The following is a 12816-nucleotide window of genomic DNA, read 5'->3' as shown; positions in this document are numbered from 1 at the left end:
CAGCCAGCAGCAACAGCCTGGTTGATCAGGCGCTGATCCACCAGGAGGCCTGGTCACAGACCGGGCCGCGGGGGCATTGACCCCCGAAACTCTCTCCAGGTAAACTCCAGCACAGTATCATCAGCAAAAAGTAACTGTCAATTCCCATTTTGAATTTGATTCCCCAAAATTTAATCCCACCCCTCTCCCAAACACCCTAGCATTTACTTCCTTTACAACCCCATCTATAAATATATTAAACAACCATGGTGACATTACACATCCCTGTCTAAGACCTACTTTTACCGGGAAGTAGTCTCCCTCTCTTCTACACACCCTAACCTGAGCCTCACTATCCTCATAAAAACTCTTTACAACATTTAATAACTTACCACCTATTCCATATACTTGCAACATCTGCCACATTGCTCCTCTATCCACTATCATATGCCTTTTCTAAATCCATAAATGCAATAAAAACTTCCCTACCTTTATCTAAATACTGTTCACATATATGCTTCAATGTAAACACTCGATCTACACATCCCCTACCCACTCTGAAGCCTCCTTGCTCATCCGCAATCCTACATTCTGTCTTACCTCTAATTCTTTCAATTATAACCCTACCGTACACTTTTCCTGGTATACTCAGTAAACTTATTCCTCTATAATTTTTACAGTCTCTTTTGTCCCCTTTCCCTTTATATAAAGGGACTATACATGCTCTCCGCCAATCCCTAGGTACCTTCCCCTCTTTCATACATTTATTAAACAAAAGTACCAACCACTCCAACACTATATCCCCCCTGCTTTTAACATTTCTGTCATGATCCCATCAGTTCCAGCTGCTTTAGCCCCTTTCATTTTACGTAATGCCTCACGTACCTCCCCCACACTTACATTCTGCTCTTCTTCACTCCTAAAAGATAGTATACCTCCCTGACCAGTGCATGAAATTACCGCCTCTGTTTCTTCCTTAACATTTAAAAGTTCCTCAAAACATTCTCGCCATCTACCTAATACCTCCATCTCCCCATCTATTAACTCCCCTACTGTTTTTAACTGACAAATCCATACTTTCCCTAGGCTTTCTTAACTTGTTTAACTCACTCCAATTTTTTTTCTTATTTTCATTAAAATTTCTTGACAGTGCCTCTCCCACTATCATCTGCTCTCCTTTTGCACTCTCTCACCACTCTCTTTACCTTTCTTTTACTCTCCATATACTCTGCTCTTCTTATAACACTTCTGCTTTGTAAAAACCTCTCATAAGCTACCTTTTTGTCTTTTATCACACCCTTTACTTCATCATTCCACCAATCACTCCTCTTTCCTCCTGCCCCCACCCTCCTATAACCACAAACTTCTGCCCCACATTCTAATACTGCATTTTTAAAACTATTCCAACCCTCTTCAACCCCCCCCCCCCACTACTCATCTTTGCACTAGCCCACCTTTCTGCCAATAGTCGCTTATATCTCACCCGAACTTCCTCCTCCCTTAATTTATACACTTTCACCTCCCTCTTACTTGTTGTTGCCACCTTCCTCTTTTCCCATCTACCTCTTACTCTAACTGTAGCTACAACTAAATAATGATCCGGTATATCAGTTGCCCCTCTATTAACATGTACATCCTGAAGCCTACCCATCAACCTTTTATCCACCAATACATAATCTAATAAACTACTTTCATTACGTGCTACATCATACCTTGTATATTTATTTATCCTCTTTTTCATAAAATATGTATTACTTATTACCAAATCTCTTTCTACACATAGCTCAATTAAAGGCTCCCCATTTACATTTACCCCTGGCACCCCAAACTTACCTACTACTCCCTCCATAACATTTTTACCCACTTTAGCATTGAAATTCCCAACCACCATTACTCTCACACTTGATTCAAAACTCCCCACGCATTCACTCAACATTTCCCAAAATCTCTCTCTCTCCTCTACACTTCTCTCTTCTCCAGGTGCATACACGCTTATTATAACCCACTTTTCACATCCAATCTTTATTTTACTCCACATAATCCTTGAATACATTTATAGTCCCTCTTTTCCTGCCATAGCTTATCCTTCAACATTATTGCTACTCCTTCTTTAGCTCTAACTCTATTTGAAACCCCTGACCTAATCCCATTTATTCCTCTCCACTGAAACTCTCCCACCCCCTTCAGCTTTGTTTCACTTAAAGCCAGGACATCCAGCTTCTTCTCATTCATAACATCCACAATCATCTCTTTCTTATCATCTGCACAACATCCACGCACATTCAGACTTCCCACTTTTATAATTTTCTTATTATTCTTTTTAGTAATCTTTACAGGAAAAGGGGTTACTAGCCCATTGTTCCCGGCATTTTAGTTGACTTTTAGAACATGCATGGCTTACGGAGGAAAGATTCTTATTCCACTTCCCCATGGATATAAAAGGAAAAGTAATAAGACCAAGAACTATTAAGATAAAATCAAAGAAAACTCAGATGAGTGTGTATAAATAAATGTGTACATGTATGTGTAGTGTGACCTAAGTGTAAGTAGAAGTAGCAAGACATGCCTGTAATCTTGCATATTTATGAGACAGACAAAAGACATCAGCAATCCTACCATCATGTAAAACAATCACAGGCTTTCGTTTTACACTCACTTGGCAGGACGGTAGTACCTCCCTGGGTGGTTGCTGTCTACCAACCTACTACTATATATATATATATATATATATATATATATATATATATATATATATATATATAATATGGTACAGAAGATTTGAGAGATACATTGTTGATATAAAGGTGGCATATAAGGTACATGATGTTACATGTGTACCACCGATTATAAGGCGAAAATCTCATCCAGCTCCTCAGAGCTGGGGCGTGTGCCCAAAATACAGCAGGCATTACCCCTTTGAACAGCCGCACTGAGCCGCTGGAACAGAAAACTAGCTGCCCTGGGATCCCTAGTTACCCTGATGAGTCTTTTTCCCAGCTCCTTAAGGAATTTAGATGCACTCTTTCCCCATGAGCCAAGGGTCTCTGAGCCTATGGGAACAAACATATGATGGACAAGTTCTCCATATTTTCTAGACTTTTGGGACTCCCTGAAGCTGGCAGCTGCTCCTCCTTCCTCCCTGGTGTATTGGAGATAGGTATCAGCCAAGGTAGATGCACATGTATAGTCCCACACCACCTGCTTCCCATCTGTCCAGGCTTGAAGGGTGATACCATCTGGACGCTTCTGGCTGCCATATATATATATAAAATATATATATATATATATATATATATATATATATATATATATATATATATATATATATATATATATATATATACACACATACATATATATACACACACACACACAGCCAGGAGCTATGTCTCGACCCCTGCAGCCACAAATAGTTGAATACACACACACACACACTTTCTGTATACATTTCTGAAGGTGGTGAAAGGTTTAACATGATTATAGTGCCCAAATAATCCATGAGTATTATATCACCCCAAATCCTTAACTTTTTGAAGGTATGCAATAACATGCCACAGAGGGCTGAACATGTATAAGCTAGTCAATTGCAACAAACCAATCTTGAATATTTTTATAATCAGAATTAACTTCCGTAAAAAATTAAAATATAAGAGTTAAAAAAGAACTAGTGTACATAAGTGGTTCAAGCTGCAGAAAAATAAACGAGAGCACAGAAGGTTGATAGCGCGAACGTGCTCGCAACATTTGTGATCCTCATCTTGAGTCCCTCAGTAATCTCTAGAGCAGTCCCATGCTCACTACCTAATGTCTTGACCCTGACACTTAATACATCATCGTGATAACCTTGATAGTAAAAGCACCACTGTCACCAACCACCATAAATACCCCTCAAGCATATTTCCAGGGGTCAATACCCCCGTGGCCCTACCCCAGACCAGACCTGGTGTATCAAGGACTGATTAACTACACTTACAGTTGGCCGCACCCAGTCCGACTTACAAACCACAGCCCGGCTGATCAGGAATCTACTAACTTAAATTCCCTTTTGAAGACAGCTTGGGGTCTGTTGCTAATCCCCTACCTTATGTATGATGGAAGGCTTCTGAAGAATCTTTGGCCCCTTACACTTACTGTGGTATCATGGCAACCCTGGTTTTCTTTTGTGGTATATTGCAATACCACACCATGATGATGTGTTAAAAAGGTATTATAGTACAAATGATTTAGAAAACAGACTAGTTGATAAACGAGACATTTATGCAACACTTGGGTGTTGCACACGTGACTCACGAGTGTTGCGGTGACGCCACACAAAGTTCATTTTGCTCTGAAATGAATTGCTGGCGTCAGCCTTGCCTATTCTCGCTAATATGGTGCACGGTGTAAGCCTAGGGAGTGGAAAGAATGGTCCACTAACAGCGTATGCATTCCAACCTAGCATAACCGGTAATTCTGGTGTCATCTGCCGCTTCAGAAACACATACAAAGTTCAGAATAACCCTTTTGCTTGATAAGATAAACAGAACAATGGAAACGCTAATGGAAAATTTAATCTGATAAAATTAAGTTTCGTTCTCTTAACGTCAGCGTGAACACTGCATACAAAACACCTATCAAACATTAATACAACTATAACTACTTGGAATGTTTATGTAAAACAGGCCAAAACTCAATTAAAACACTGCTCTTTAGAAACGGGTCTAGCTCCCTGGTCTATTTCAAGTGTTTTAGCTCTTATTAGTTCATTTACATACGAACTGGATTTACCCAATGGATTCGGTTATTAAAATGCGAAATCATAATAAGATAGCTTATGAAGCATATCTTAGGCTACAGGTCTCTGAAAATAATAGGCTGGATAACCAGAACCTTCAAAACGAAAAACGCCAAGCCACTGATTATTTTCTTAAGTCACTTGTTCTCTCAGACCAAAATATTGTTATACTCTTACAGCCCTTTTAATGCAGACGAAATTGTAGATCTGGAAATGTACAGAGAGCCTTCACTGCCCACAAACTCTGTCAAGCACCTAAATTATTGGGAACGCCTAAAGTCACCTATACTACGGGTCCCAATCTGGTACCAATCACTCCCTACGAAAGCAAAAGGCTTAGCAGACAGTGCAAAATACCCCTAATGAAAAGCAAGGGTGCCACGAATACACTAAGAATTCATTAAGTGTGAGAGGACCAAGACTTTTCAATATCCTCCCTTTATACACAAGGGACATTACCAACAGACCGTTAGTTGCCTTTGAGAGGGAGCTAAGCAAGTTCAAATCATTTCCTGATCAGCTGAGCAGTAGTGAATACTTTGGATTGCATGCAGCTAGCACCAACAGCTTTGTGGATCAGGCCACCCACCGAAGGCGTTGACCCCCTGCAAACCAATTTCTGACGAGAAGAGGGAAGGAAGAAAAGGACTTGCTAAGTGCTTTTTACGAATAACTTAAAACGTTTCTCTCCCATAGCTAGTTTTCACAATCGCTTTGATCTTAATACCTCGATGAACAATTGAGGATCACATCTTAGGAGATGTGTGTTTGAAGAGAAGTTGTGAACTATGCCGAGACCCCTGCAAAGAATACAGTTACCAGGAGACTATTCCTGGGGGTCACTGCGCCGCCCACCCGGTCTCCGACCAAGCCTTTTCATTGATGGCCAGATAAACTAGGTATGCACCACAGCCCGGCTGATCAGAAGCCAGCTTTAGGAAAATCTGGTACATTACAATAACATATACAATACATATACACAGTAAAGTATATGTAGGCACATACCTGCAGGTAGGTAGGCAGGTAGACACGCGAACACACACCACTTCTAAAATTAAAACTTCCTCTCCCACTGGCACTAAATATGTATTGCCCAGCTGAAGGAAACAGTGAAAACCTGAATTAGCAGCTACCAGCAGCCCTACACTGACCATGACCTGTAGAAATATACTATGTTGTCTAGGGCACTTTACCGAGAAATTTCGCCCACCAGGACCTTTATTAATGCTCAAAATGCCATATGGTGTTTGTTTTAACACACTTCGGTATATTCTACCAACGAGACACAGCACTACACTGACCACGACCTGCAGCCTACACTGGAGGGATAGGCTGGAATGACTGGCTCGGTTGATAGCGTACTCAGCTCACATACTGAGTGTCCGTGATTCTACTCAGCTCACATACCGAGTGTCCGTGATTCTATCTCGGTACGGGTGGAAACTTCAGGCATGTTTCCTTACACAAGCTGCCTCTGCTCACCTAGCAACAAATAGATACCTGGGTGTCAGTCAACTGTCATGGGTCGCATCCTAAAGGACAAGATTAAAGGACCCCAATGGAAATAAGACAGTCCCCATTGAAACACTGACTTATTGGGCTAATAATCCGGACAAAATCTTATTTATCTTACCTGCACACCGGAATCACTCCATGTGAAATCAAGAGACTTGTTAGACAGTGAAAATTATATCCAATAAAATAATAAGGGGTATTACCAGCAAACCTCTTGGCTGTCTTCCAGAGGGAACTGGACACATTCTTTATATCAGTTCCTGACCAGCCGGTACGTGGTTCATACGTTGTAATACATGCGACCAGCAGTAACAGTCTGGTTGACCAGACCTTGATCCATCGGGAAGCATGGTCTGGGACCTGGCAGTGGGGGGCGTTGACCCCCAGGAAGCATCCTTCAGGTATCCAGCCATCAGGTACAATAACATTGAACTGTAGCCTACAGCTTCCCCTGACACTGACCTGCAGCCCTACACTGATGATAAGCAACTGATCTAGGTTAACCTGAACCCCTACACTGTCTTACAATGACCCGAGCCCAACACGGACCTGAAATTTTGTATTGACCTGCAGTCCTACAATGATACGACCGGCAATGACCTGCAGCCCTACAATAATACGGCCAATAATGACCTGCAGCCCTACAATGATACGGCCAATAATGACCTGCAGCCCTACAATGATACGGCCAATAATGATCTGCAGCCCTACAATGATACGACCGACAATGACCTGCAGCCCTACAATGATACGACCAACAATGACCTGCAGCCCTACAATGATACGACCGACAATGACCTGCAGCCCTACAATACGACCGACAATGGCCTGCAGCCATACAATGATACGGCCAAGAATGACCTGCAGCCCTACAATGATAAGGCCAACAATGACCAGCAGCCCTACAATGATACGGCCAACAATGACCTGCAGCCCTACAATGAAACGGCCAATAATGACCTGCAGCCCTACAATGATACGGCCAATAATGACCTGCAGTCCTACAATGATACGGCCAACAATGATCTGCAGCCCTACAATGATACGGCCAACAATGATCTGCAGCCCTACAATGATACGGCCAACAATGACCCGCAGCCCTACAATGATACGGCCAACAATGACCTGCAGCCCTACAATGACCTGCAGCCCTACAATGATACGGCCGACAATGAAATGCAGCCCTACAATGATACGGCCAACAATGACCTGCAGCCCTACAATGACACTACCAACAATGACCTGCAGCCCTACAATGATACGACCAACAATGACCTGCAGCCCTACAATGATACGGCCAACAATGACCTGCAGTCCTACAATGATACGACCAACAATGACCTGCAGCCCTACAATGATACGGCCGACAATGACCTGCAGCCCTACAATGATACGGCCAACAATGACCTGCAGCCCTACAATGATACGGCCAACAATGACCTGCAGCCCTACAATGATACGACCGACAATGACCTGCAGCCCTACAATGATACGGCCAACAATGACCTGCAGCCCTACAATGACACGACCAACAATGACCTGCAGCCCTACAATGATACGGCCAACAATGACCTGCAGCCCTACAATGACACGACCAACAATGACCTGCAGCCCTACAATGACACGACCAACAATGACCTGCAGCCCTACAATGATACCGCCAACAACGACCTGCAGCCCTACAAAGATACGGCCAACAATGATCTGCAGCCCTACAATGATACGGCCAACAATGATCTGCAGCCCTACAAAGATACGGCCAACATTGACCTGCAGCCCTACAATGATACGGCCAACAATGATCTGCAGCCCTACAATGATACGGCCAAAAATTATCTGCAGCCCTACAATGATACGGCCAACAATGATCTGCAGCCCTACAATGATACGACCAACAATGACCTGCAGCCCTACAATGATACGGCCGACAATGACCTGCAGCCCTACAATGATACTTCCAACAATGACCTGCAGCACAATACGGCCAACAATGACCTTCAGCCCTACAATGATACGACCGACAATGACCTGCAGCCCTACAATGATACGGCCAACAATGACCTGCAGCCCTACAATGACACGGCCAACAATGACCTGCAGCCCTACAATGACACGACCAACAATGACCTGCAGCCCTACAATGATACGGCCAACAATGACCTGCAGCCCTACAATGATACGGCCAACAATGACCTGCAGCCCTACAATGATACGGCCAACAATGACCTGCAGCCCTACAATGATACGGCCAACAATGATCTGCAGCCCTACAATGATACGGCCAACAATGATCTGCAGCCCTTCAATGATACGGCCAACAATGACCTGCAGCCCTACAATGATACGGCCAACAATGATCTGCAGCCCTACAATGATACGACCAACAATGACCTGCAGCCCTACAATGATACGGCCGACAATGACCTGCAGCCCTACAATGATACTTCCAACAATGACCTGCAGCACTACAATACGGCCAACAATGACCTGCAGCCCTACAATGATACGGCCAACAATGACCTGCAGCCCTACAATGATACGGCCAACAATGACCTGCAGCCCTACAATGATACGGCCAACAATGATCTGCAGCCCTACAATGATACGGCCAACAATGATCTGCAGCCCTTCAATGATACGGCCAACAATGATCTGCAGCCCTTCAATGATACGGCCAACAATGACCTGCAGCCCTTCAATGATACGGCCAACAATGATCTGCAGCCCTACAATGATACGGCCAACAATGATCTGCAGCCCTTCAATGATACGGCCAACAATGACCTGCAGCCCTACAATGATACGGCCAACAATGACCTGCAGCCCTACAATGATACGGCCAACAATGACCTGCAGCCCTACAATGATACGGCCAACAATGACCTGCAGCCCTACAATGATACGGCCAACAATGACCTGCAGCCCTACAATGATACGGCCAACAATGACCTGCAGCCCTACAATGATACGGCCAACAATGACCTGCAGCCCTACAATGATACGGCCAACAATGACCTGCAGCCCTACAATGATACGGCCAACAATGATCTGCAGCCCTACAATGATACGGCCAAAAATTATCTGCAGCCCTACAATGATACGGCCAACAATGATCTGCAGCCCTACAATGATACGGCCAACAATGACCTGCAGCCCTACAATGATACGGCCAACAATGACCTGCAGCCCTACAATGATACGGCCAACAATGACCTGCAGCCCTACAATCGCAACGACCTAAAAACGGGAATTTTTTTCTACGACCTAAAAACGGGAATTTTTTTCTACGACCTAAAAACGGGAATTTTTTTCTACGACCTAAAAACGGGAATTTTTTTCTACGACCTAAAAACGGGAATTTTTTTCTACGACCTAAAAACGGGAATTTTTTTCTACGACCTAAAAACGGGAATTTTTTTCTACGACCTAAAAACCGGAATTTTTTTCTACGACCTAAAAACCGGAATTTTTTTCTATCTGTTTAACCCAAACTATTTACTTTTTAGTTGGCAAAGGGATCTTTAAGGAATTAGGGATTTGCTCCAATTCCTTGAATCGAGTCACTGCCTTCATTCCCCCATTAGCTGTATGACCCCTACGGGTTTAGGCCTTACCCATGAATGTGATATTTTTTAAAAATCAAAATGAGCATGGTGTATACATAAAAATTAACTGACAAAGTATTAATCGTAAGTGAAGTTTTATTGACTTTGGTTATCCTAGCTTAAGTTCTACATAATTTACTATATACAGTACATGTATAATCATTGCAGATTTCAAATTATATACGAGGCTTAAATAAAAAAATGAAGGGATCTTGATCCAGGGAACTGAAATACCCCCCCCCCCCGTTTCCTTGGATTGTCTCTGCCTATTCCTCCAGCGCTGTGCGACCCATACGGGTTTAACGCTTCCAACTAAATATGATAACCATTATTTTACCTCTGAGCAATGAAATGCATCCCTATAATTGCTCAATCTCTTGAACAGTAGTAATGGGGTAAAAAAAAATATGGTAGAGTATGAGAGCCAAGCCCAGAGTGAGAGTCCAGCCTGAGTGACATTCTTAAGGTCGGTCAGGCAAGTATGTTGTACACACTGTTATGGTGCAGACTCTTACCTCCTGGCTGAAGGAGATAGTGGAGACGTACACTTTGATGACCATATCTGCGTTTGCCACGAAGATAGGGAATCACTGAAATATTTATAAGCCGTATACAGCACTACCTCACACTACCCTTGACACTGGCAGACTGATTTTCTGGCTTCAAACTTACGATCGTCGAACCAGAAATAAACATTGGCAGCATCCATAGAGAGTGCAAACTTTATGGATGAACTAGCATCAAGACAACTCTTAGAGAATTATCTGAGCGTGTTTCGGATATTTTTAGCCAAGCGATATCTTTATGTCTTTAAATTTTTCGATGACTGTAGAATATCTTAATAAAATAAAAATAACTATAATATTTTTTTCCGCTGTTGTTGCCTATATGACCAAGGCACCCAGACTGCGCACGCGCGGGCCGGCTTGGACTTCACTGTGTCCGAACCGCTGAAAGATAAATTTTCACGTTAAATTTATATTTTTATATGATTTTCTGTATAATAATTATACAGTGACACACCTTAGTGAAATTTCTTTAATTTATAATGATTCAATTATCGTTCCTACGTACGTTTATTTGTTTAAATTTTTATATATAACATGCAGGTCAAACCAACAAATGCGAATACACCTCGCCATCTGTCAAAATAAAAATGTGCTCTTTTAAAAAATATATTGTAACAAACTGTATTAAATTTTACCATTATTTTTATATTTATTTGAAGATTTAGAATGCATCACATCGAGTTTTAACTGAAATATTTTAAGAAATCGTGAGATCTTCCTAATATCTCAATTTCAGATTGGATCATATTACAGCACACGTGGTTACCTACATTGCAATGATTCTGGGTGTCACTTTCCCTGTGCTGGTCGTCGACCAGGCTGCTCACTTGATCAGCAAGGCTATTGGTGTAGGCAAAAGACACGATCAAGACATATATGTATTTTGCAATTTGTCGGTATTACCACACCATTTCCAGTAAGTTGTTAGTGGTCGCACCGCGCATTCCATGTATAGTATACTCAGTACATGGGAAACCGGTTATCCGGACTTGAGTTTGGAGGTGGGAAGTACAGTGCCAGCATTCTGAAGGAGGGGTGGGGGAGACTGTAGTTTGGAGGGGTATTCGAACTGTAGCACCGGCGCTTCTCTGGCAAGACAGTGGAGTGAGTGATAGTGAAAGTGTTTCTTCTTTTTTTCGATTACCCTACCTCGGTGGGAGACACCTGGTGAGTACCTTAACAAAAAACAAAAAGTTAAGATGGCTGACTTGTTCCAGTTGAACAATCAAGAGTTCAGCGCTGTATGACCCTGGTGGGTTTAGCTAGCGCTTAGTTTTCATTATAATAATAACAACAATCCGGGTTCAATCTCAGGGCGAGTGGAAACGTCAAGCAAATTTCCTTACACTGTTGCTCCTGATTACCGAACAATATGTAGGTAGGTACCTGGGTGTTAGGTGACTGTAGAGGGTCGCATCCTGGGCAAGAGGATCAAAAAGATCTTAGTGGAAATAAACTACTTATTAACCCTCCAGGTTAATTCTGAATATTAACCCTCCGGGTTAATATTCAGAATTAATTTTGCTACATTCTATCGTATTTTTTAAAAAAAATCTTAATAAATTAGGTTCAACAAAAGTCGTCCTGCCTTTGACGGATATTTTATCTGAGGTATATTGATAAGATCACAGTCTTTGATATTTCAATATACTACTGTATTATGCATAATACAAACTCTAGATGATAATAAGACTACGTAATTTATGCCATTTTAAGAAAGCGTTGAGTCTACCTGGGATGAGGACCTGATAAAGTCCCTGGTGGGCGACACGTCTTCTCAATAAAATGCCATAACTCACATATTGTATCTTATCTGCATACTTGTCAGTGTATAATACCATTGACACGCAAACTCAGTTTAAAAATGTCAAGATAGGTTGAAAGTATTTCAACTGATCTTAAATGCACGACATAAACAGTGCAGCCTATCATGTAACACTAGCCTCTTGGTGGAGGCTGTTGATGATGACAAGATTCTTGGTCCTGGAGCTACCCTCTTCTTCCTCGTATCAAACCTGATTGCCTCCACAGAGCGCTGCATTAGTCCTATGGGTTTAGCGCTTCTCCTTCGCTAACCATCTTATCAAGAAGCAAGCTGGTATGATCATCCATGGAATAATAATATATTTATTTACTACAAGTACATGTACAAGGTATACAGGCCTGGCTAACATCAATGACATGCTACTATATAGAAAGCCGCTTGTTATGTTAAGTATTTCGGACAAATTAAGTCAGTTTTGTCCCAGGATGCGACCCACACCATTCCAATAACACCCAGGTACCTATTTTAATGATGGGTGAACATAGGCAACCGGTCTAACCACACCCAATGTTTCTACCTTCCCTGGGAATCGAACCCAGGTCCTAGTCG

The 12816-nt window shown here is 42.4% G+C and overlaps 1 protein-coding gene across 1 annotated transcript in view; it reads right to left on the bottom strand.

Annotated features, from left to right (window-relative positions):
* The window catches only part of LOC128684169 (SH3 domain-binding glutamic acid-rich protein homolog), a 125985-nt gene extending 115427 nt beyond the window's left edge, over positions 1 to 10558 (bottom strand). Inside the window, exon 1 of the mRNA XM_053770300.2 lies at positions 10389 to 10558. Coding sequence (XP_053626275.1) covers positions 10389 to 10433 — 45 coding nt within the window. The 5' untranslated portion in view covers positions 10434 to 10558. The remainder of the gene's footprint in view (positions 1 to 10388) is intronic.
* Positions 10559 to 12816: the final 2258 nt, after the last annotated feature.

Source organism: Cherax quadricarinatus, chromosome 4 (genome assembly GCF_038502225.1).
Source record: "Cherax quadricarinatus isolate ZL_2023a chromosome 4, ASM3850222v1, whole genome shotgun sequence".
In the NCBI taxonomy this organism is placed as follows: domain Eukaryota; kingdom Metazoa; phylum Arthropoda; class Malacostraca; order Decapoda; family Parastacidae; genus Cherax; species Cherax quadricarinatus.
This window is presented reverse-complemented; position numbering and strand designations above follow the sequence as displayed.